The sequence below is a fragment of the Scyliorhinus torazame genome, chromosome 6, assembly GCF_047496885.1.
Source record: "Scyliorhinus torazame isolate Kashiwa2021f chromosome 6, sScyTor2.1, whole genome shotgun sequence".
NCBI lineage: Eukaryota > Metazoa > Chordata > Chondrichthyes > Carcharhiniformes > Scyliorhinidae > Scyliorhinus > Scyliorhinus torazame.
Genome location: NC_092712.1, coordinates 142,432,651 through 142,457,369, shown reverse-complemented (window position 1 = coordinate 142,457,369; position 24,719 = coordinate 142,432,651). Strand labels below are relative to the sequence as shown.

At 45.9% G+C, this 24,719-nt stretch overlaps 1 protein-coding gene across 1 annotated transcript in view; it reads left to right on the top strand.

Moving 5' to 3' along the window:
• LOC140425041 (polycystin-1-like protein 1) overlaps positions 1 to 24,719 on the top strand; it is a 543,547-nt gene that overhangs the window by 118,895 nt on the left and 399,933 nt on the right. Inside the window, exons 8-11 of the mRNA XM_072508831.1 lie at positions 15,997 to 17,233; positions 18,221 to 18,474; positions 21,676 to 21,758; positions 24,120 to 24,275. Coding sequence (XP_072364932.1) covers positions 15,997 to 17,233; positions 18,221 to 18,474; positions 21,676 to 21,758; positions 24,120 to 24,275 — 1,730 coding nt within the window. The remainder of the gene's footprint in view (positions 1 to 15,996; positions 17,234 to 18,220; positions 18,475 to 21,675; positions 21,759 to 24,119; positions 24,276 to 24,719) is intronic.

Here is a 24,719-nt window from a genome sequence, read left to right as displayed (position 1 = left end):
CTGCGGGAATTCCCTCACCTGTTGCCTCGTAAAAGCCCTCAGTTGCATATACCGGAATGCATTCCCTTGGGGCAACCCATATTTTTCGATCAGCGCTCCCAGACTTCCAAACGTCCCATCTACAAACAGATCTCTCAATTGTGTTACTCCTGCTCTTTGCCATGTTCCAAATCCCCCATCCATTCTCCCCGGAGCAAACCTATGATTATTTCTTATCGGGGACCACACCGAGGCTCCAGTCTTTCCCCTATGCCGTCTCCATTGCCCCCAAATTTTCAGAGTAGCCACCACCACCGGGCTTGTGGTGTATTTCTTCGGTGAGAACGGCAACGGCGCCGTCACCATGGCTTGTAGGCAAGTCCCCCTACAGGACGCCTTCTCCAATCTCTTCCACGCCGCTCCCTCCTCTTCTCCCATCCACTTACATACCATTGAGATGTTGGCGGCCCAGTAGTATTCACTCAGGCTCGGTAGTGCCAGCCCCCCCCTATCCCTACTACGCTGCAAAAATCCCTTCCTCACTCTCGGGGTCTTCCCAGCCCACACAAAACTCATGATACTCTTCTCAATCCTTTTGAAAAAAGCCTTCGTGATCACCACCGGGAGGCACTGAAACACTAAGAGGAATCTCGGGAGGACCGCCATTTTAACCGCTTGTACCCTCCCTGCCAATGACAGGGATACCATGTCCCATCTCTTGAAGTCCTCCCCCATCTGTTCCACCAACCGCGTTAAGTTTAACCTATGCAATGTACCCCAATTCTTGGCTATCTGGATCCCCAAGTAGCGAAAGTCCCTTGTTACCTTCCTCAATGGTAAGTCCTCTATTTCTCTGCTCTGCTCCCCTGGATGCACCACAAATAGCTCACTTTTCCCCATGTTCAGCTTATATCCTGAAAATTCTCCAAACTCCCCAAGTATCCGCATTATCTCTGGCATCCCCTCCGCCGGGTCTGCCACATACACCAATAAATCGTCCGCGTAAAGAGATACCCGGTGTTCCTCTCCTCCCCTGAGTACTCCCCTCCACTTCCTGGAACCCCTCAGTGCTATTGCCAGGGGCTCAATCGCCAGTGCAAACAATAATGGAGACAGAGGACATCCCTGCCTCGTCCCTCTATGGAGCCGAAAATACGCAGACCCCCGTCCATTCGTGACCACGCTCGCCATCGGGGCCCTATACAGCAGCTGTACCCATCTAATATACTCATCTCCAAAGCCAAATCTCCTCAACACCTCCCACAAATAATCCCACCCCACTCTATCAAATGCTTTCTCGGCATCCATCGCCACCACTATCTCCGCTTCCCCCTCTGGTGGGGGCATCATCATTACCCCTAGCAGCCTCCGTATATTCGTATTCAGCTGTCTCCCCTTCACAAACCCAGTTTGGTCCTCATGGACTACCCCCGGGACACAATCCTCTATCCTCATTGCCATTACCTTGGCCAGAATCTTAGCGTCTACATTTTGGAGGGAACTAGGTCTATAGGACCCGCATTGCAGCGGGTCTTTTTCCTTCTTCAGGAGAAGCGATATCGTTGCCTCCGACATAGTCGGGGGCAGCTGTCCCCTTTCCTTCGCCTCATTAAAGGTTCTCATCAGTATCGGGGCAAGCAAGTCCACATATTTCCTATAAAATTCGACTGGAAATCCATCCGGTCCCGGAGCCTTCCCCGCCTGCATACTCCTAATTCCTTTCACTACTTCCTCTATCTCGATCTGTGCTCCCAGTCCCACCCTCTCCTGCTTCTCCACCTTAGGAAATTCCAGCCGGTCCAGGAAGCACATCATTCTCTCCTTCCCATCCGGGGGCCGAGCTTTGTATAATCTTTTATAGAATGCCTTGAACACTCCATTCACTCTCTCCTCTCCCCGCTCTATCTCTCCTTCCTCATCCCTCACTCCCCCTATTTCCCTCGCTGCTCCCCTTTTCCTCAATTGATGGGCCAGCAACCCACTCGCCTTCTCCCCATACTCATACTGTACACCCTGTGCCTTCCTCCACTGTGCTTCTGCAGTACCCGTTGTCAGCAAGTCAAATTCTACGTGTAACCTTTGCCTTTCCCTGTACAGTCCCTCCTCCGGTGCCTCCGCATATTGCCTGTCCACCCTCAGAAATTCTTGCAGCAACCGCTCCCGTTCCCTACTCTCCTGCTTTCCTTTATGTGCCCTTATTGATATCAGCTCCCCTCTAACCACTGCCTTCAGCGCCTCCCAGACCACTCCCACCTGGACCTCCCCGTTATCATTGAGTTCCAAGTATTTTTCAATGCACCCCCTCACCCTTAGACACCCCCCCTCATCTGCCATTAGTCCCATGTCCATTCTCCAGGGTGGACGCCCTTCTGTTTCCTCCCCTATCTCCAAGTCTACCCAATGTGGAGCGTGATCCGAAATGGCTATAGCCGTATACTCCGTCCCCCTCACCTTCGGGATCAACTCCCTTCCAAAACAAAAAAGTCTATTCGCGAATAAACTTTGTGGACATAGGAGAAAAACGAAAACTCCTTACTCCTCGGTCTACTAAATCTCCACGGGTCTACTCCTCCCATCTGCTCCATAAAATCTTTAAGCACCTTGGCTGCAGCCGGCCTCCTTCCAGTCCTGGATCTCGACCTGTCCAGCCCTGGCTCCAGCACCGTATTAAAATCTCCCCCCATTACCAACTTTCCCACCTCTAGGTCCGGGATGCGTCCTAGCATGCGCCTCATAAAATTGGCATCATCCCAGTTCGGGGCATATACGTTTACCAAGACCACCGCCTCCCCCTGTAATTTGCCACTCACCATCACTTATCTGCCCCCGCTATCCGCCACTATGGTCTTTGCCTCAAACATAACCCACTTCCCCACTAGTATAGCCACCCCCCTGTTTTTCGCATCTAGCCCCGAATGAAACACCTGCCCCACCCATTCTTTGCGTAGTCTAACCTGGTCTATAAGTTTCAAGTGCGTCTCTTGTAACATAACCACATCTGCCTTAAGTTTCTTTTTTTTTTTATTAAATATTTTATTGAAAATTTTTGGTCAACCAACACAGTCTTTACACAATATTATAACAACACAAATAACAATGACCTATTTTATAAACAAAAAATGAATAAATAATAAATAACAAAAATGGAAACTAGCCCTAATTGGCAACTGCCTTGTCACAAGTAACACTCTCCAAAAATATAATTTAACAGTCCAATATATAATTATCTGTAGCAACGACCTATACATACTATACAGTATATATTAACAACCCTGAGAGTCCTTCTGGTTCCTCCTCCCCCCCCCCCCCCCCCCCCCCCCCCACCCGATCCTGGGCTGCTGCTGCTGCCTTCTTTTTCTCATTCCGTCTATCTTTCTGCGAGGTATTCGACGAACGGTTGCCACCGCCTGGTGAACCCTTGAGCCGACCCCCTTAGGACGAACTTAATCCGCTCTAGCTTTATAAACCCCGCCATGTCATTTATCCAGGTCTCCACCCCCGGGGGCTTGGCTTCTTTCCACATTAGCAATATCCTGCGCCGGGCTACTAGGGACGCAAAGGCCAAAACATCGGCCTCTCTCGCCTCCTGCACTCCCGGCTCTTGTGCAACCCCAAATATAGCCAACCCCCAGCTTGGTTCGACCCAGACTCCTACTACTTTTGAAAGCACCTTTGTCACCCCCATCCAAAACCTCTGTAGTGCCGGGCATGACCAAAACATATGGGTATGATTCGCTGGGCTTCTCGAGCACCTCGCACACCTATCCTCCACCCCAAAAAATTTACTGAGCCGTGCTCCAGTCATATGTGCCCTGTGTAATACCTTAAACTGAATCAGGCTTAGCCTGGCACACGAGGACGACGAGTTTACCCTGCTTAGGGCATCTGCCCAAAGCCCCTCCTCGATCTCCTTCCCCAGCTCTTCTTCCCATTTCCCTTTTAGTTCATCTACCATAGTCTCCCCTTCGTCCCTCATTTCCCTATATATATCTGACACCTTACCATCCCCCACCCATGTCTTTGAGATCACTCTGTCCTGCACCTCTTGTGTCGGGAGCTGCGGGAATTCCCTCACCTGTTGCCTCGCAAAAGCCCTCAGTTGCATATACCTGAATGCATTCCCTTGGGGCAACCCATATTTCTCGGTCAGCGCTCCCAGACTCGCGAACTTCCCATCCACAAACAGATCTTTCAGTTGCGTTATTCCTGCTCTTTTCCACATTCCATATCCCCCATCCATTCCCCCCGGGGCAAACCTATGGTTGTTTCTTATCGGGGACCCCCCCAAGGCTCCAGTCTTTCCCCTATGCCGTCTCCACTGTCCCCAAATCTTCAGTGTAGCCACCACCACCGGGCTTGTGGTGTAGTTCCTCGGTGAGAACGGCAATGGGGCTGTCACCATAGCCTGTAGGCTAGTCCCCCTACAGGACGCCCTCTCTAATCTCTTCCACGCCGCTCCCTCCTCCTCTCCCATCCACTTACTCACCATTGAAATATTAGAGGCCCAATAATACTCACTTAGGCTCGGTAGTGCCAGCCCCCCCCTATCCCTGCTACGCTGTAAGAATCCCTTCCTCACTCTCGGGGTCTTCCCGGCCCACACAAAACCCATGATGCTCTTTTCAATCCTTTTAAAAAAAGCCTTCGTGATCACCACCGGGAGGCACTGAAACACAAAGAGGAATCTCGGGAGGACCACCATCTTAACCGCCTGCACCCTCCCTGCCATTGACAGGGATACCATATCCCATCTCTTGAAATCCTCCTCCATTTGTTCCACCAACCGCGTTAAATTTAACCTATGCAATGTGCCCCAATTCTTAGCTATCTGGATCCCCAGGTAACGAAAGTCCCTTGTTACCTTCCTCAGTGGTAGGTCCTCTATTTCTCTACTCTGCTCCCCTGGATGCACCACAAACAACTCACTTTTCCCCATGTTCAATTTATACCCTGAAAAATCCCCAAACTCCCCAAGTATCCGCATTATTTCTGGCATCCCCTCCGCCGGGTCCGCCACGTATAGTAGCAAATCGTCCGCATACAAAGATACCCGGTGCTCTTCTCCTCCCCTCAGTACTCCCCTCCACTTCTTGGAACCCCTCAACGCTATCGCCAGGGGCTCAATCGCCAGTGCAAACAATAATGGGGACAGAGGGCATCCCTGCCTTGTCCCTCTATGGAGCCGAAAATATGCAGATCCCCGTCCATTCGTGACCACGCTCGCCACTGGGGCCCTATACAACAGCTGCACCCATCTAACATACCCCTCTCCAAAACCAAATCTCCTCAACACCTCCCACAGATAATCCCACTCCACTCTATCAAATGCTTTCTCGGCATCCATCGCCACTACTATCTCCATTTCTCCCTCTGGTGGGGCCATCATCATTACCCCTAACAACCTCCGTATATTCGTGTTCAGCTGTCTCCCCTTCACAAACCCAGTTTGGTCCTCGTGGACCACCCCCGGGACACATTCCTCTATTCTCATTGCCATTACCTTGGCCAGGACCTTGGCATCTACATTTAGGAGGGAAATAGGTCTATAGGACCCGCATTGTAGCGGGTCCTTTTCCTTCTTTAAGAGAAGCGATATCGTTGCTTCAGACATAGTCGGGGGCAGTTGTCCCCTTTCCTTTGCCTCATTAAAGGTCCTCGTCCGTACCGGGGTGAGCAAGTCCACATATTTTCTATAGAATTCGACTGGGAATCCATCCGGTCCCGGGGCCTTTCCCGCCTGCATGTTCCTAATTCCTTTCACCACTTCTTCTACCTCGATCTGTGCTCCCAGTCCCACCCTTTCCTGCTCTTCCACCTTGGGAAATTCCAGCCGATCCAAGAAGCCCATCATTCTCTCCCTCCCATCCGGGGGTTGAGCTTCATATAATTTTTTATAAAATGTCTTGAACACTCCATTCACTCTCTCTGCTCCCCGCTCCATCTCTCCTTCCTCATCCCTCTCTCCCCCTATTTCCCTCGCTGCTCCCCTTTTCCTCAATTGGTGTGCCAGCAACCTGCTCGCCTTCTCCCCATATTCGTACTGTACACCCTGTGCCTTCCTCCATTGTGCCTCTGCAGTGCCTGTTGTCAGCAAGTCAAATTCTACATGTAGCCTTTGCCTTTCCCTGTACAGTCCCTCCTCCGGTGCTTCCGCATATTGTCTGTCCACCCTCAAAAGTTCTTGCAGCAACCGCTCCCGTTCCTTACTCTCCTGCTTCCCTTTATGTGCCCTTATTGATATCAGCTCCCCTCTAACCACCGCCTTCAACGCCTCCCAGACCACTCCCACCTGGACCTCCCCATTATCATTGAGTTCCAAGTACTTTTCAATGCACCCCCTCACCCTTAGACACACACCCTCATCTGCCATTAGTCCCATGTCCATTCTCCAGGGTGGGCGCCCTCCTGTTTCCTCCCCTATCTCCAAGTCCACCCAGTGTGGAGCGTGATCCGAAATGGCTATAGCCGTATACTCCGTTCCCCTCACCTTCGGGATCAATGCCCTACCCAGCACAAAAAAGTCTATTCGCGAGTAGACTTTATGGACATAGGAGAAAAACGAGAACTCCTTACTCCTAGGTCTGCTAAATCTCCACGGGTCTACACCTCCCATCTGCTCCATAAAATCTTTAAGCACCTTGGCTGCTGCCGGCCTCCTTCCAGTCCTGGACTTCGACCTATCCAGCCCTGGTTCCAACACCGTATTAAAATCTCCCCCCATTATCAGCTTTCCCATCTCTAGGTCCGGAATGCGTCCTCATAAAATTGGCATCATCCCAGTTCGGGGCATATACGTTTACCAAAACCACCGTCTCCCCCTGTAGTTTGCCACTCACCATCACGTATCTGCCCCCGTTATCCGCCACTATAGTCTTTGCCTCGAACATTACCCGCTTCCCCACTAATATAGCCACCCCCCTGTTTTTCGCATCTAGCCCCGAATGGAACACCTGCCCCACCCATCCTTTGCGTAGCCTAACCTGGTCTATCAGTTTCAGGTGCGTTTCCTGTAACATAACCACATCTGCCTTAAGTTTCTTAAGGTGTGCGAGTACCCATGCCCTCTTTATCGGCCCGTTCAGCCCTCTCACGTCCCACGTGATCAGCCGAGTTGGGGGGCTTCCTACCCCCCCCCCTTGTCGATCAGCCATCACCTTTTTCCAGCTCCTCACCCAGTTCCCACGCAGCTGTATCTCCCCCAGGCGGTGCCCCCCCGCCCATCCTCTCCCATACCAGCAACCCCCTCTCCCCAGCAGCAGCAACCCAGTAATTCCCCCCTCCCACCCCCCCCCGCTAGATCCCCCGCTAGCGTAATTACTCCCCCCATGTTGCTCCCAGAAGTCAGCAAACTCTGGCTGACCTCGGCTTCCCCCCGTGACCTCGGCTCGCACCGTGCGACGCCCCCTCCTTCCTGCTTCTCTATTCCCGCCATGATTATCATAGCGCGGGAACCAAGCCCGCGCTTCTCCCTTGGCCCCGCCCCCAATGGCCAACGCCCCATCTCCTCCACCTCCCCTCCTCCCCCCATCACCACCTGTGGGAGAGAGAAAAGTTACCACATCGCAGGATTAGTACATAAAACCCCTCTTTGCCCCCCACATTCGCCCCACCACTTTGTTCGAACGTTCTTTTTAATAACCCGCTCATTCCAGTTTTTCTTCCACAATAAAAGTCCACGCTTCATCCGCCGTCTCAAAGTAGTGGTGCCTCCCTCGATATGTGACCCACAGTCTTGCCGGTTGCAGCATTCCAAATTTTATCTTCTTTTTATGAAGTACCGCCTTGGCCCGATTAAAGCTCGCCCTCCTTCTCGCCACCTCCGCACTCCAGTCTTGATAAACGCGGATCACCGCGTTCTCCCATTTACTGCTCCGAGTTTTCTTCGCCCATCTAAGGACCATTTCTCGATCCTTAAAACGGAGGAATCTCACCACTATGGCTCTGGGAATTTCTCCTGCTCTCGGTCCTCGCGCCATCACTCGGTATGCTCCCTCCACCTCCAACGGACCCGCCGGGGCCTCCGCTCCCATTAACGAGTGCAGCATCGTGCTCACATATGCCCCGACGTCCGCTCCCTCCACACCTTCAGGAAGACCAAGAATCCTCAGGTTGTTCCTCCTTGCGTTGTTTTCCAGTGCCTCCAACCTTTCCACACATCGTTTCTGATGTGCCTCCTGCGTCTCCGTCTTCACCACCAGGCCCTGTATATCGTCCTCATTCTCGGCTGCCTTTGCCTTCACGACCCGAAGCTCCCGCTCCTGGGTCTTTTGTTCCTCCTTTAGCCCTTCGATCGCCTGTAGTATCGGGGCCAACAGCTCTTTCTTCTTTTCCTTTTTTATCTCTTCCACACAGCATTTCAAGAACTCTTGTTGTTCAGGGCCCCATGTTAAACTGCCACCTTCCGACGCCATCTTGGTTTTTGCTTGCCTTCCTTGCCGCTGTTCTAAAGGATCCACTGCAATCTGGCCACTCTCTCCTCCTTTTTCCATCCGTATCCAGGGGGGATTCCCTTCTGGTTTACCGCACAGTGTTTTTAGCCGTCAAAATTGCCGTTGGGGCTCCTATCAAGAGCCCAAAAGTCCGTTTCACAGGGAGCTGCCGAAACGTGCGACTCAGCTGGTCATCGCCGCACCCGGAAGTCCTGCCTTAAGTTTCTTAAGGTGTGCGAGTACTCGTGCCCTCTTTATCGGCCCGTTCAGCCCTCTCACATTCCACGTGATCAACCGGGTTGGGGGGCTTTTTACCCCGCCCCCTTGTCGATTAGCCATCCCCTTTTTCCAGCTCCTCACCCGGTTCCCACGCAGCTGTGTCCCCCCCAGGTGGTGCCCCCCCGCCCACCCCACCCCATTCCGGCTCCCCCCTCTCCCCAGCAGCAGCAACCCAGTAGCTCCCCCCTCCCACCCCCCCCCCGCTAGATCCCCCACTAGCGTAGTTACACCCCCCATGTTGCTCCCAGAAGTCAGCAAACTCTGGCCGACCTCGGCTTCCCCCCGTGACCTCGGCTCGCACCGTGCGACGCCCCCTCCTTCCTGCTTCCCTATTCCCGCCATGATTATCATAGCGCGGGAACAAAGCCCGCGCTTCCCTTTTGGCCCCGCCCCCATGGCCAACGCCCCATCTCCTCCACCTCCCTTCCTCCCTCCACCACCACCTGTGGAAGAGAGAAAAGTTACTGCATCGCAGGATTAATAACATAAAACTCATCTTTCCCCCCCTTTTTCCCCCCTCTTTGCCCTCCATACTCGCCCCACCACTTTGTTTCAAACGTTCTTTTTTAATAACCCGCTTATTCCAGCTTTTCTTCCACAATAAAAGTCCACGCCTCATCCGCCGTCTCAAAGTAGTGGTGCCTCCCTTGATATGTGACCCACAGTCTTGCCGGTTGCAGCATTCCAAATTTTATCTTCTTTTTGTGAAGCACCGCCTTGGCCCGATTAAAGCTCGCCCTCCTTCTCGCCACCTCCGCACTCCAGTCTTGGTATACGCGGATCACCGCGTTCTCCCACTTACTGCTCCAAGTTTTCTTTGCCCATCTAAGGACCATCTCTCTGTCCTTAAAACGGAGGAATCTCACCACTATGGCTCTAGGAATTTCTCCTGCTCTCGGTCCTCGCGCCATCACTCGGTATGCTCCCTCCACCTCCAGCGGACCCGCCGGGGCCTCCGCTCCCATTAACGAGTGCAGCATTGTGCTCACATATGCCCCGACGTCTGCTCCTTCTGCACCTTCAGGAAGACCAAGAATCCTTAAATTATTCCTCCTCGCGTTATTCTCCAGCACCTCCAGTCTTTCCACACATCGTTTATGGTGTGCCTCGTGCATCTCCGTCTTCACCACCAGGCCCTGTATATCGTCCTCGTTCTCGGCAGCCTTTGCCTTCACGACCCGAAGCTCCCGCTCCTGGGTCTTTTGCTCATCCTTTAGCCCTTTGATCGCCTGTAATACTGGGGCCAACAGCTCCTTCTTCATTTCCTTTTTAAGTTCTTCCACGCAACATTTCAAAAACTCTTGTTGTTCAGGGCCCCATGTTAAACTGCCACCTTCTGTCGCCATCTTGGTTCTTGCTTGCCTTCCTTACCGCTGCTCCAAAGGATCCACTGCAATCTGGCCACTTCCCTCTCCTTTTTCCATCCGTTTCCAGGGGGGATTCCCTTCTGGTTTACCGCACAGTGCTTCTAGCCGTTAAAATTGCCGTTGGGGCTCTTATTAAGAGCCCAAAAGTCCGTTCCACCGGGAGCTGCCAAAACGTGCGACTTAGCTGGTCATCGCCGCACCCGGAAGTCGGCGAATGGTCAGTTCTAAGTGCAAGTTCCAGAGGAGTAGTTAGCAGACTCCTTGATAACATGCTATGTATCAGATTGCTATCGTACCACACAAGACTCAATAAAATATTTTGGTTTGGACAAGTCAAAGTGTTTGGTGGTTTCCTTCGATAAGTACAAAGGACCAAAAACAACAGGGGAGTCCAGAACTAGGGATTATGGTTTGAGAATAAGGGGCAACTCTTTAGGACTGAGGTGAGGAGAACTTTCTTCACCCAGAGAGTGGTGAACCTGTGGAATTCACTACCACAAGAAGTAGGTGAAAACATAGTGTAATTTCAAGAAGGAATTAGATGTAGCTTTTGGGGGTAAAGGGATAAAGGATATAGGGGGAAGGCGGGATCAGGTTATTGAACTCTATTATCAGCCATGATCATAATGAGTGGCAGAGCAGGCTCAAAAGGCCGAATGGCCTCCTCCTGTTTCTATTTTCTGTGCATTCTTCTAACTTTCATCTGATATGTTGGTTCTGGGAATTCACAGCTTGATCAGCTCCCTGTTGTTTAACTGTTTAGTTTTTCTGTTGTCAGTCCTGTGTTTGTTGCTTCACCAGGTTGGAACCTTATTTTTGGATATGCCTAGTTCTGATCCTGGCAACTCTTCTGCACTCGTCATTGAACTCGGGTTGGGCTCCTGCCTTTATAGTAATAGTAGTTTGAGGGATACGTGTGACTGTGAGAGAGGCAGGTATAGAGATCGACAAGTTAGCAATGGAAGAGCCTCAGCTCTTGCAATTGTGCAAAAGGTTTGAGGTTCTTGTCGCATGTGTCGAAGAGAGCAGGAACTACAGTGTGGATTAACAAACTGACCTTGGTTCAGGGGGCCAATCAAGAGTGAGGAGCAAAAAGTCATATAGTTGCAATAGGGGACATTACAGTTAAGGGGACAAATGTTCTTCTCTGCAGACATGAGCATGAGAATTAAAGGCTATGTTGCTTGCTGGTGCCAGGGCTTAGGGCACCTCCTCAGTACTGGAGGGGAACTTGGGGTGGGAGCGGAAGGTCCAGTTGTTGTGGCCCACATAGGCATCAATCTATGTGGAACGAAGGAAGAGTTTCCCTGAGGAAGCATGAGCAACTAAAAGGGGGGGATTGGGAAGGGATTGGAGTACAATGATAAATAGGTCTTGCTGCAGTTGTGTAGGGTTTTGGTGAGACCGCAACTAGAGTTCTAAGTGTAGTTTTGGTTTCCACATTTAAGAAAGAGTATACTTCCATTGGAGGCGGTACAGCAAAGGTTCCCTAAATTGGCCCCTGGGATGACTGAGTTAAAACCTACAAGATTCTGAAGGGGTTTGACAGGATGGATTTTGAGAGATTGCTTCCACTGGTCAGGAAATCTAAAACGCAGAGCACAATCACAGGGTAAGGAGACAATCATTTAGGACTGAGGTGAGAAATGTCTTCACTCAAAAGGTTGTGAATCTTTGGAATTCTCTACACAAGAGGGTTGTGGTTATTCCATAATTGAATATATTTAAGGTTGGGATAGGGTGTCTCAGGGAATTAAGGGAGAGTTAGCAGAAAAATGGACTTGAATCCAAAATCAGCTATGATCGTATTGAATGGTGGTGTGGTCTATTCCTGCTCTTATTTCTTATGTTCTCAGGAACTTAAATAAAAAGTGTAACCACAAAGGTAACAATCTCTGGTTTTCTGCATTAGCCACATGCCAATTGGCAAACAGTAAATCAGATCAGAGTTACATGTGTGACTCAAAGGTTGGTGAGGGAGAAATGGGTTTTGATTCTTGGGACATACTGGGGAAGAGGGAACTGTACTATTGGGATGGCTGTCACCTGAACCACTTGGACAAGTGTACTGGTGAATTGTATGAATAGGGTTGTAGAATGGTAAAGTAAGCAGTGGGGGTGACGGTGTTCACATCAGGGGAGATTTGGAAAATTTAAAGAGAAAAGTCAAGACAATAGTGCAGGGTAGTGTTATCGGTTATGATACCCAGGGTATGGCAGGGAGGGACAGAATGTACAATACGAGTGCACCAGCAAATAAACTCATAAGAGAGAAATTGTAAAAGGACAGAAGTATCTTTATCTGAATACACACAGCACCATGAAAACATTTTTTTTAAATTTAGTGTATCCAATTAATTTTTTCCAATTAAGGGGAAATTTAGCGTGGCCAATCCACCTACCCTGCGCATATTTGGATTGTGGGGGCGAAACCCACGCAAACACGGGGAGAATGTGCAAACTCCACACGGACAGTGTCCCAGAGCCGGGATCGAACCGGGGACCTCGGCGCCGTGAGGCAACTGTGCTAACCACTTGCGCCACCGTGCTGCCCCACACAGCATCCATAATAAAATGGATGAATTGATCGTACAAATAGAAATAAATGAGTATGATATGATGACCGTTACAGAGACCTGGTTGCACAGTGATCATGGCTGGGACCTGAATATTCTAGGGTACTTGACTCTTCAAAAGGATAGGAAGAAAGGGAAAGGAGGTGCGGTAGTTCTGTTAATGAAGGATGAGATCAGTACAGTAGTGAGAAATTATCTTGGTTTGGAGGGTCAAAATATAAAATTGGTTTGGGTGAGATAAGAAATAGCAAAGGAAAAAGTCACTGGTGGGAGTAACTTGTAGGCCCCCCAACAGTAACTACACAGGACAGAGTATAGATCAAAACACAATGGGGGTGGAGGCGGGTGTGGTTGCACGAAGTCACTGCAAATATATTGGGTGACTTTTATCTTCATATCAATTGGACAATTCAAATTGACAAAGGTAGCCTGGAAGGTGGGAGGATATATGAGTTTGTTGAGTGCATTCAGTACAGTTTCTTAGAACAATAAGTTCTGGAATCTGTTTTGGATCTGTTAATGTGTAATGAGACAGGATTAATTAATCATAGTTAAGAATCATAACACGATTGGATCCTACATTCATTTTGATAATGAGAAATGTGGTTCATAATTAGTGCCTTAAATAAAGGCAATTGGAAGGGTATGAAGGATAGATAGTTTTTTGAAGAATCAAGGGCCATGGTGTTCGGACAGGAAAGTGGAGCTGACTCCACAAAAGATCAGCTATGATCTCATTGAATGGTGGAGCAGGCTCGAAGGGCCAGTTAGTTGGCCTACTCCTGCTCCTAGTTCTTATGTAAGACAGAATTAGTTAAAGCAGAGTGGGTAAATAGTTTCAAAGGCAAGATGGTGGATAATCAGTGAAAGACTTTTTTTCATTCTTTCTCAGGATGTTCACGTAGTTGTGCAGGCTGCAAAGAATAGAGATGACACAGAAGATTGGGAATATTTTAGAAACAAACGAAGGATTTTTTTAAAAAGAGGAGAAATTGATGTATGAAAGAATTAGTAAGAAATATAAACAGCAAAAGTTTCTACAATACATAAAAAAGAAAAGAGTAGCTAAAGTGAGCATTGGCCTCTTGGGAGGTGAGACTGGGGAACTAAGAATGGGAAGTGAGGAAATGGCCGAGACTGTGAACAAATATTTTGAATCTGTCTTCACTCTAGAAGACTCAAAAAGCATAACAGCAAAAGTAGAAAATCAAGAGGCAAAGGGGAATGTTAAATCATTAAATGATAAATGGGAATACGAATGGGACCTCAAGCTGACAAGCTCCTTGGACCCGATAGCCTGTATTCTAGGGTTGCAAATGAAGAGACTGAAGTGGATGCATTGGTTGCAGTCTTCCACAATTTCCTAGATTCTGTAAAGGTTACAGTGCATTGGAAGAATGCAAATGTAGCATAAAATGATGGAGACAGAAAGCAGGAAACTGTAGGCTGTTCACCTAACATCTGTCTTTGGGAACATTCTAGAATTCGATGTTAAGGAGGTAGTAGCAGGATATTTAGAAAATCATAATATGATACAGCAGAGTCAACAGAGTTTTGTGGATGGGAAATCATGTTTAACACATTTATTAGAGTTCATAGATCATAGATCATAGAATGTACAGTGCAGAAGGAGGCCATTCGATCCATCGAGTCTGCACCGTTCTTTGAGGATGTAACAAGAAGGGTTGATAAAGGGGAATTAATAAGTGAAGGGCATTTGGATTTTCAGAAGACTGATGTGCCACACATAAGATTAACTTTACAAGATGAGGGCTCATTGAGTTAGGCGTGATAAATTAGCATAGACAGAGAGCGAGCTGACTAATAGGAATCAGAGTCGAGAAAATTGGTCATTTGCGGTATGGCAAACTGTAACTGGTGGAGTGCCACAGGGATCAGTGCTGGGGCCTCAACTATTTACAATCTATTAATAGTTTGGATGAAGGGACCAAGTGTATTGAGGCCAAATTTGCTGACAATACAAAAATGGGTAAGAAAGCAAGTTGTGAGGAGGATACAGGGAATTTGTAAAGGGATATATATCTGTTCACAGAGTGGGCAAAAAAATGGTACATAGACTACAATGTGGAAAAATGTCATGTTGTCCACTTTGGCAGGAAGAACATAACAGCAGAATATTATTTAAATGGAGAGAGCCTGCAAACTTCTGCAGTAAAGAGAGATCTAGATATCTTTGTACATGGACCACAAAACGCCAGCTTGCAGGCACAGGAAGTGATTCGGAAGGCAAATGGAATGTTGGTCGATCTGTAAGTGGGGTAGAGTATAAAGGTAGGGAGGGTTTTGCTAGAATTGTACACTGCATTGTTGAGACCATACCCAGGGCAATGTGCACAATTTTGGTCATCCTAAGGAGGGACATGCTTATTTTGGAATCAGTTCAAAGAAGGTTCACTGAAGAAGGTTGATTCCTGTAATGAGGGACATGTCTTTGAGAAAAGGTTGAACAGGTTGGGCCTATATTAAATTGGTTGAATGAGAGATGATCTTTCTGAAACATGTAAGATTCTGAGGGGGTTCCTCAGGGTAGGGACATTGATAGGTTGGACATATCTAGAACTAGAGGGCACAGTTTCAAAATAAGGGATCTCCCATTTACGACATGAATGAGGGGGGATTTTGTCTCCTCGAGGATCAGTAATCTCTGGAATCCTTTGCTTAAGAGAGATGAGGAGGCAGTGTCATTGAATGTATGCAGGGCTGAGACAGATTTTTGTGTGCAGGGTTATGGGGTAGACAGGAAAGTAGTGTTTTTGCCCACAATTAGATCAGCAGTGGAGCAGGCTCGATGGGCTGAATGGCCTACACTCCTTTTTTTTACAATGTTCTTATGAACTCTCTTCAGTGTGAAGAGAAAACTCTGGGTGGGATTCTGCGATTTGAATTCACTCCGTCACAGCCGCCATCGAGAATGGAGAATTTAGTACTCAGCCAACACTCCAGTCACTGCAATGGGACCTGAGAATTCCACCGGCATGAACAGACAGAGAACATCTGAGTTTTGTCTCAATAAAAGGTTTGTGTGTGGTGGTCACTTCTACCACTGCTGTCATGGAAAGATGCAACTGTCACGAGCAGTTTGGATCTCAGCTCCAGGTTGCTAATTGGTCACCCTTGCTGCACATGTGTGTTTATTTAAAACAGGATTGTGGCCAGGTGCTCATTATCTGAGTCTACATGTAAATAGTGGCTGCTGATAGCAGTTGATATCAGTTCCCATGGAAATTTTGGATGGAATGTCATTTTTAATTATGTGTCCATTTTCAGTGACTTAATAACAAATAGTCTATGTCTTTTGACAGTAGGTTGGTTTACTGACCATAGTTATATATTTTATTTTTGTAGGCTGTTGTGAAGGAATCGCTCTCCAGCCTGACATTTCAGTCGAAAAGTGGTTATAATGTTGCCGTTGGTGAGAATCTAACATTGGAAATGGAGTTGTTCACTACAATACGCCAACTATTAGCCTTTGATATCACATTTGAACCTGGAATGACTCACCGTCACACACTGGGTGACCATTCACCAGCATTTGAAAGTGATTCCCACCTCCAACTGATGGAAGACTATGGCCTGCAAAATTGTACTTTGCGCATTCAAATCTTCCATACTTACACCTTTGTTGGTGGTTTTAATATTTCCATTGGACTGTATTATGGATTGGCTGTTATCAATGCAACACTGGCAGAGCTAATAGAAGTCTATGATCCCATAAACAAAATTGATTTACTTCTATGGAATAAAATAGTGCCTTCAAGAGTAAACCTGACCTTTAGCGCTGTAGGTGAAGTTAATAAAACAGGGTCACAATGTGTTTGGACTATCCAAAATGGCAGCAGAACTTTAAGAGTAAGAAGGACTACTGACTGGTGTTTCCAGTATTTATTTGAAACAGCAGGGATCTATGTGCTCCAGGTGACAGCTTCTAATCCAATCAGCAGTGCCTCATTTAGTACCACTATTGAAGTCCAGGATGCAATCGAAGGCCTCGCTCTGTTCAGCGCTAGTCCTAGATACTTACCAACTGATTCTATAATCACTCTTTATGCTCAAGTACTCACTGGAAGTAACATCACATATGCATGGACATTTTCTTCCAATTCCATAGATGTGCAAGCGAGTACACCTCTAATGGTGCACACATATACACATCCAGGAGTCTACTTGGCCGGTGTAACAGCAAGAAACAATTTAAATGAAATAACAGCAAATGCAATCAGGTTTACAGTACAAGAGCCTGTGGGAGATATTATAACAAGTATTCCCAACATAATCACAGTTAATCAAACCGTAATCATCTCTACCTGTGTAACTTCCGGCACAGATCTGACTGTTGAAGTACTGGTGAATGATTCCACTGCGTATAACACCAATAGTTATGTGGCAGATAGTTCTCTAGATCTGCCATTTACCTTTGCTCAAATAGGGGAATTACAGCTATTGCTCCAGGTTGCAAACCTGGTTTCTTCTCGTAATGTTTCAGTCACAGCACTGGTGGTTAAAGAAATCCATGTTGTTTCCATAGAAATACAACAACAACCCATTGTTGGAGAAGATGTAATTTTTATTGCAAAAGTTAATGGTAAGTTTTAATAAAAAAGGTTAAAACTGACATTTATTCAATTCAGAACTAAGGTTAAAGGATAATTGCAATGGTACGCTTTTTGATTTTGTTAACCCTATAATTCCGGGGGGTAATTGTGTTGCAAAAACAAGGAATTGAGAATTTGCACCTGAAGTTTCACTGAATCATAAACATTAACCTAATAATTGTATTGTTAAAAAAATTAATACGCACCAACAATAGTATTACGCAGCATATAAAAACCTTTGTAATTGAAAAACTCTTGAGACGGGTTTTGGTTAGGTTTATGTAGATTAATTTCGGAACGTTTCTTTGAACTCTTTCTATTACCCACCACCTCTGGGTAAATAACATTTTATTTTAGCTTCTTACTGCCGCTTTTAATTGTCTAAAGTTTACTTGAATTGCAACAGATATAATTTGATTTCAAAATATCAGGTTTGCAATCCATGACAACTCATTGTAATTAGCCTTCACCAAAATTGAATTTAGTTACATGGGTTTTCATCGCCTGTGTCCTATCCCATAGAATCCCAACAGTGCAGAAGGTGGTCATACAGCTCATCGAGTCTGCACTGACCCTCTGAAAGAGCACCCTACCTAGGTCCTCTTCCCCCACCCTTACCCCGTAGCCCCAGCTAACCTGCATATCTTTGGATTGTGGGAGAAAACCGGAGCACCCGGAGGAAACCCATTCAGACAGAGAATGTGCAAACTCCACACAGACAATCACCCAATATCCGAATCGAAGCCGGATCCCTGATGCTGTGTGGCAGAAATGCTAACTACTCTGCCACCAGGCCACCTATTAAACATTTAGCCCAAGCTTATATCAGATCTTCACCTCCATGTCCTTACTGTAGAAATCTCTGCAGAATATACAGAAAATAAGCATCTGTGGCCAGAACAAAATTGTTTGTGAAATTGTTTTTTTGTCTTTCATTTGAACACTTGTGACAGTTCATTTTCTACATTAATTTTCAGAATACCTGTGGAAAAACAGAGCATACATCTACAAATGGACTCTCTTTCACAACCAGACAGTGACAACTGGTAGTCCTGTTATAATGTACAGATGTAAAAAAGCTGGGCTTCAGTGGGTTGCTTTGTCTGTTTCCAATCTAGCATCAGAGACCTCAAGTGAACTTGTATTAAATGTTTCTAAATTGGGTAGTGGGCCAAGACTCACTCATTTGACCAACATGGCGACTGGGCAAGCTGTAACCTATACATTTAAGGTAATATTTTCTATGATTGCAGGAATATTCTATTTTCAGTCAAAGGCGTATTGAAAACTAGGACCCTTAATTTTCCTGTGTTTGTAGTGATGCAAGGATGGGGAGTTATCTTCAGTAGAGAGCAATGTTCTTTCCCTCCCATCTTAGTATGGGGAATCTTCTGAAGGTTTCGGAGAAGCTAAAATATGATAAATTTTACATGGGCTCTGGGTAAGGTCGCCACATTTGGGTCTGTATATTCCAGGAGGTTGCATCAACTGATAGGAAAGGTTGAGGTAGTCACCTGTTCAATTAAGCAGCTCCAGTTATGGTTTATTGCCCAACAGGTACAGTGCACTCCATTCCCATTTCAGTTGGAGGGTCAAAAGACTCTTTATCATGCATTTGGATGATTCTTAACAGTCAGCAAATACAGTTGCTTTCATCTCCATCTCAAATATTTTTATAACAAAGTTTTATAAAGAAGCAGATTGATTACTTTTCTCCTAAGTTGGAGGAATAGACTTGATGAGCCAAAGGAGCTGATTCTCATTTGATACTTTGTTTTCTTAATATGCTGCTTTTAGTGGTAAATGAATGATATTCAGGATGCTTTTGTTTGCCTTCATTTTAAAGTGTAATACTCTTATAAGCTTGTGATCTCTTGTAGAGTTCTGCTTTGGGAGTAAAGACCATTGTTCAGGTGAAGCAAGGTTAGAGGGTGAGGGAATAATTGTTCCAGGGCATGCTTGGATTAATTCAATCCCCTATTTTAAAGTCATGCATTCAGTACTTATTTTTCAACACTTTAATTAAACAGGTGGGCAGAGGAATTTAAAATGGAACCATGTTATGTGAACTTGATATGTGGCAGCACTTGGACTGGCAGGTGTGTGCATATGTGGAAGCACCTCGACTAGCAGGTGTGTGTACATGTGGCAGCACCACCACTGGCAGGTGTGTATAACTGCAACAAAAAGAAATACAGCCTACAATGAACAATGTAAATATCAGTTTAGCACAGTGGTAGCATTCTCACCTCTGAATCAGAAGGATGTGCATTCTAACTAATTCCAGAGATGTGAGCATATAATCTAGTCTGACGCTTTCGTGTAACACTGAAGGAGTGCTGCACTGTCAGAGGTGCTGTATTTGGATGAGCTATTAAACTGGGTTAGTTCAGTTGTTAAGTTGAATTTGAAAACATTTTGAGGTACTATTTGCAGAAGAATAGGGAAATGTTTCTTTTTTGTTATTTAAAATTTTTTTTTACAGTAACCAATTGGTTTTTTCCAATTAAGGGGCAATTTAGTGTGGCCAATCCACCTACCCTGCACATCTTTGGGTTGTGGGGGTGAAACTCACGCAAACACAGGGAGAATGTGCAAACTCCACACGGACAGTGACCCAGCGCCGGGATCGAACCTGGGACCTCGATGCTGGGAGGCAGCAATGCTAACCACTGCGCCATCGTGCTGCTCTCGGGGAATGTTTCTTGTTTCCTGGCCAACATTTATCATTTATCCAATATTTGTAGATTATCTGCTCATTTTCCCCATTACTACATTCATGAGAGATGCTATACACAAATGTGCCATAACATTTCCCTACAATAAAAATAGTAATTGTTGCTTTGAAAATAAATGCTTTGTTTCCATCATTCTGTCTTTTCTACTCCTGGTTTTTTTTGTTCTCTTTCTCTTTTTGTCAAGTGGGAGCTGTTATATGGCATTGTGGGCAATGAAGTCTCCATTGGGTGCAGCCTGCATTTGGAGTAGAGTTGGAGGAAATATGACCCTGAGTGACTTCCTTCCCACCACTCCCAATCAACCATGCTTCCTACACCCAATCTTGCCACCATCTTATTTCCTGCTCCTTCAACTTCCCACTATTCCACCCATTCCCACAAGCCCTCGCTTCTATCAACAACTTGCTCAACCTGTTCATCTTCTGGGAAGCACGGTAGCATAGTGGTTAGCATAATTGCTTCACAGCTCCAGAGTCACAAGTTTGATTCCCGGCTTGGGTCACTGCCTGTGCGGAGTCTGCACGTTCTCCCCGTGTGTGCGTGGGTTTCCTCCGGGTGCTCCGGTTTCCTCCCACAGTCCAAAGATGTGCAGGTTAGGTGGATTGGCCATGCTAAATTGCCCTTAGTGTCCAAAATTGCCCTTAGTGTTGGGTGGCGTTACTGGGTTATGGGGATAGAGTGGAGGTGTGGGCTTGGGTAGGGTGCTCTTTCCAAGAGCCGGTGCAGACTTGATGGGCCGAATGGCCTCCTTCTGCATTGTAAATTCTATGATTCTGTTCCCCCTTGCTTTGTTATCTTCCCACTCATTCTCTCCCTCCAAGAGTGGATGGTGAAAGGTCAGAGGGCCCTTACTCTCAATCTGCAATATCCTTCCTCACTGGCATTACAAAACAAGATATGAAAAGTTGACGGAAGAAGTTGTTTGGCTACCTTTCCGCATATCTATCTTTGTCTCTCAAAGTTGGTTAAACAATCAATTGCTTTTTTGACAATTGAATGATTATTACTAAGCAAGTGAACTCTGAATGAAATGTTTCTTCTACCACTGCTGTATGGAACACAAAACAACGCAACAATTGTTTGCTCAGATACCTCCCTCACCTCCCCCTCTTCCAGACACTCCTCTCTCTCTCTCTCCTCCTCCACCTTCCTCCTCTCTCGTGATGCTTTCTTCCCCATTCTCTTTTTGTTTATACCCTACATCTTTCCCTTTGTCGCTCCTTATCCTTCTTTCTGACATTGTTTGCTGCAATTTTTCCCTCTCCCTGTAGCTCTGTCTCACTTGAAAAGTGCCATATATCCCGACTCCCTGTTAAATATTATAAATGATGAATTGGTAAAACAGTGGATGATATTGCACCTATAGCAGATGTGTGAATGTCATGTAATGACCCACATTCTTACCCTCTTCTCATTTGCTCTGCTCTCTCTCTGTCCTTTGCACTCCTCTCTTATCTCCTTTACTTTGCTCTCCTCCTCTCTTTTCTCCTCCATCCACCAATGATAGATATACACACAGCTCAATTTTTTGTTGCTTTAACGTTCAATAATACTTTGCTGGCTTTTGTTTAATAATTTTGTATTTCCTTTTCTGTTGTCAGGGGTTTTCCACCTCTGGGCTTTCCGTTTTGCTTTGTGTCTCATAATGCTGCTGTCTGTTTTCTTTCATTATCTTAGCCTCCTATTTTTTACAGAACATTTTGCCAGACATGGGCGAAGTCGTAATTGACTTTGGTGACGGAAATATGTCAAACATTTCTGCTTCCAGTTACAATAGGTACATAAATGACTTTTTCATATTTAATAAGAAACTGAGACAAACCTGTTGAGCAAGAGGGTGAATTCTGGCAAGAAAACAATACATATATGTATAGAATAACCAAAGAATGACCATATGTGTTTTGGGTGCAGTTGTGTAATATAATAGTTTCTGTTCTATCACGGATGTCATTCACTGGACATTATCATCTCATTGGTGTCAATTAGTGGAGAAGTAATTAAATCTCCTTTTTTTTCCCAACCACTTCTTGTGGACATACTAAAATAAATTTGATACCGCTGAATTTAGGATGATTACATCAGGCTAATTGTATTTCTCAGATTCTCATTTACAATGATAATGCTCTTGATGTGTTCTTGCCTCCTCCTCCTCCATATTTAACCTAACGATTCACAATCTGCGTAGCCAAAGAGGACATAACTACTTCTCTTCATTCTGACATCTTAGCTTTGAATCACTTGACTGGTATCTGCTGTTGCTGAACTTCTTATCGCTAAATTTATCTGCCGTCTTTATCGTTGTCCTAATATTGAGCAAGCACCTCCTCAATTCTTTTGCCTCAAAGCACCTCTTAAACTTTAAAATTCCAGGCAGACTGAAACTCTGACCTCACCGACTGACTTCAATTTCATTGCCTGGCTGACTCCCAACATACGGGGTGGATTCGCCAGTCCCCGCAGCCGCGTGTTTCTCGGTGGTGTGTCATTCACTGGTGGCGGAATTCTCTTTTCCCGCCGCTTGTCAATGGGATTTTCCATTGAAGTTAGCCTACGATGCCAGGGAACCCGCGGGCGGTTTTGCGCTGCTAATTGGTACAGAATCCCAACAGATAACATATAACCTCAACTGCCTTGGTGCCACTCACTGAAATTCCTTCATAAACCTTTGCCTCTCAATCACTTTCTCTTCCTTTAATAATCTTTCTAAAAACTACCACTTTGATTAAGCATCTCCTTCCTCGGGCCTCTCTGCAACACTTTAGACATTTTTCCATTTTAAAGTTGGAGTATATTACACATTGTTCAGGTGCATTCTATTTGGTCTTGTCCTTCTGAAGAGAGAAGTATCAGCTAGAACATGCACCCCTGATCACTAGCCATTTGTCATTGCTATAAGGTGTATGATCGGACGTGAGGGGTGCAATTCTCTGTTCATAGGCTTGGAGTGCAAGTTACGATTTTTTTTAATATCAGAGTTTCCTTTATCAGAGTTATAAAGCCAAAGCTCAGAGTGTGGGCAGGGGCAAACCCCTAATCCAGCTCCTTGCCTGCTCCAAAAACCAATTCACATTGAATCCAATTCATTATCCCACAAGAGAGACATACCAGAGACATTCCAGGCATTACAGCCAACCTCACGCTCGTCTTAGCCAAAAGGCCGAGAAGCGATGAATTGTGATCATTTCTGCGTCCTGACTCGGGTCTGCCAGTCAGGGTGCCCACTTGGGAGATTTTCCAAGAGGCAGTCAATTAAGAAGCTACCTCCTGGTCTGCTATCCAATTAAGCAGCCCCATTATCAGAGGTAGGTATTGCCACTCTCAGAAGATAACATGAGGGATGCCTCCATCTTGAGGACCCTCTGAAGAGATTAAAATATAATAAAATAAATGGTGACCACAGCTGGGGGAGGTAATGGTGGGCAGGTGAGTGTGATACCACAGGTCAGCAGCCAGCAGGCCACCTACTGGGTCTGGTCTTCATTGGTGAGCCCATCTGCTGCCACAAATGAGAAGTTAATTATACACATTGAGAACCCGCTGCTGTCGGGCAGGTAGTCTCTGCAGATAATGAGTCTTATCGTGGATGGGAATGCGCCAGCCTGCTATCCTAATGCCAGTTCCCATGACATTTTTCCAAGTTCTAATTTCAAGCCACCTCTTAGGGGCTGGTAAGGTTCTGCCCATTGGAAGTTTTGGATCATGCTTGGCTGTCAAACATCTTACTGTCCAGGTCCACATATCAGAAAGAACTACTTAAGCTAAGAGTGTTCAGTTCCCATGGAGCTATGAACACTGAAAGGAAAGGTAGGTTAAGATTATATATTCCTTTGGTAATATTAAAGAATCAAGTCAATATTAGGCGTGCGGGTTTGATGTAAAATCAATCCTATTATAAGTGCAAATTCTAAACTAAAAGGCGTTTTTTGTTTCTTGCCAGTTCTCTGCAGGCTTTTATATGTGATGTCCTATTTGGAGAATGATTCTTTTTCACAGATGGTTGTTAAAAGTATTTTATAGAATGACACATATGTTAACTAACCCGAATGTAAATTGCAGATAAATTCCTGCTTAACTTTCTCTAATTGTTACTTCCTGATTTGGCTTGTCTCGTTTTGTGACTGACAAAAACCTTTCATAGTTTCAGCATCAACCACACTTATCCATTTGCGGGGATCTATAGTATTGATGCCTTCTTCAGTAAGAAAGCTGCTCCGCTGACTTCAACCATTGTAATTCAGGATCCTGTTCGAAACCTTCGCCTCACTGGTCCAAACAACTTAAGCATTGCTACAAGGTAAACTCAGGAAACTTGCACGTCAAAATATGTTTACTCCTCTACAATAAATGGGAGTCATTTTAAATGTTTCTGGGGTATGTATGAAATGACTGACAGCTTGCTTCTCACATATACCATCTATGGTCTCTTTAGACTTTGTATCTGGCTCTTTTAAAATATGTAGCCCATCTCTGAGAACTAAAATCTACAGAATGCATCTATTGTCTTAGCATTAACAAACTCCAGTCCAGTAATCTATCTCCGTTATAATGGATTAGATTCTGCACATATGCTGGAAAAAGTGTTTCTGGTAAACATGTTGTTTGGAAACTGACCAGGTGCAGATTTCAAGCCATCATGATTTGTGAAATTTGAGCAATATGAAAAAGTCTGACACCAACAAAGGAAAATGTGGGAAAGAACCTGATAAAGGGGCTGGTTTAGCACACTGGGCTAAATCGC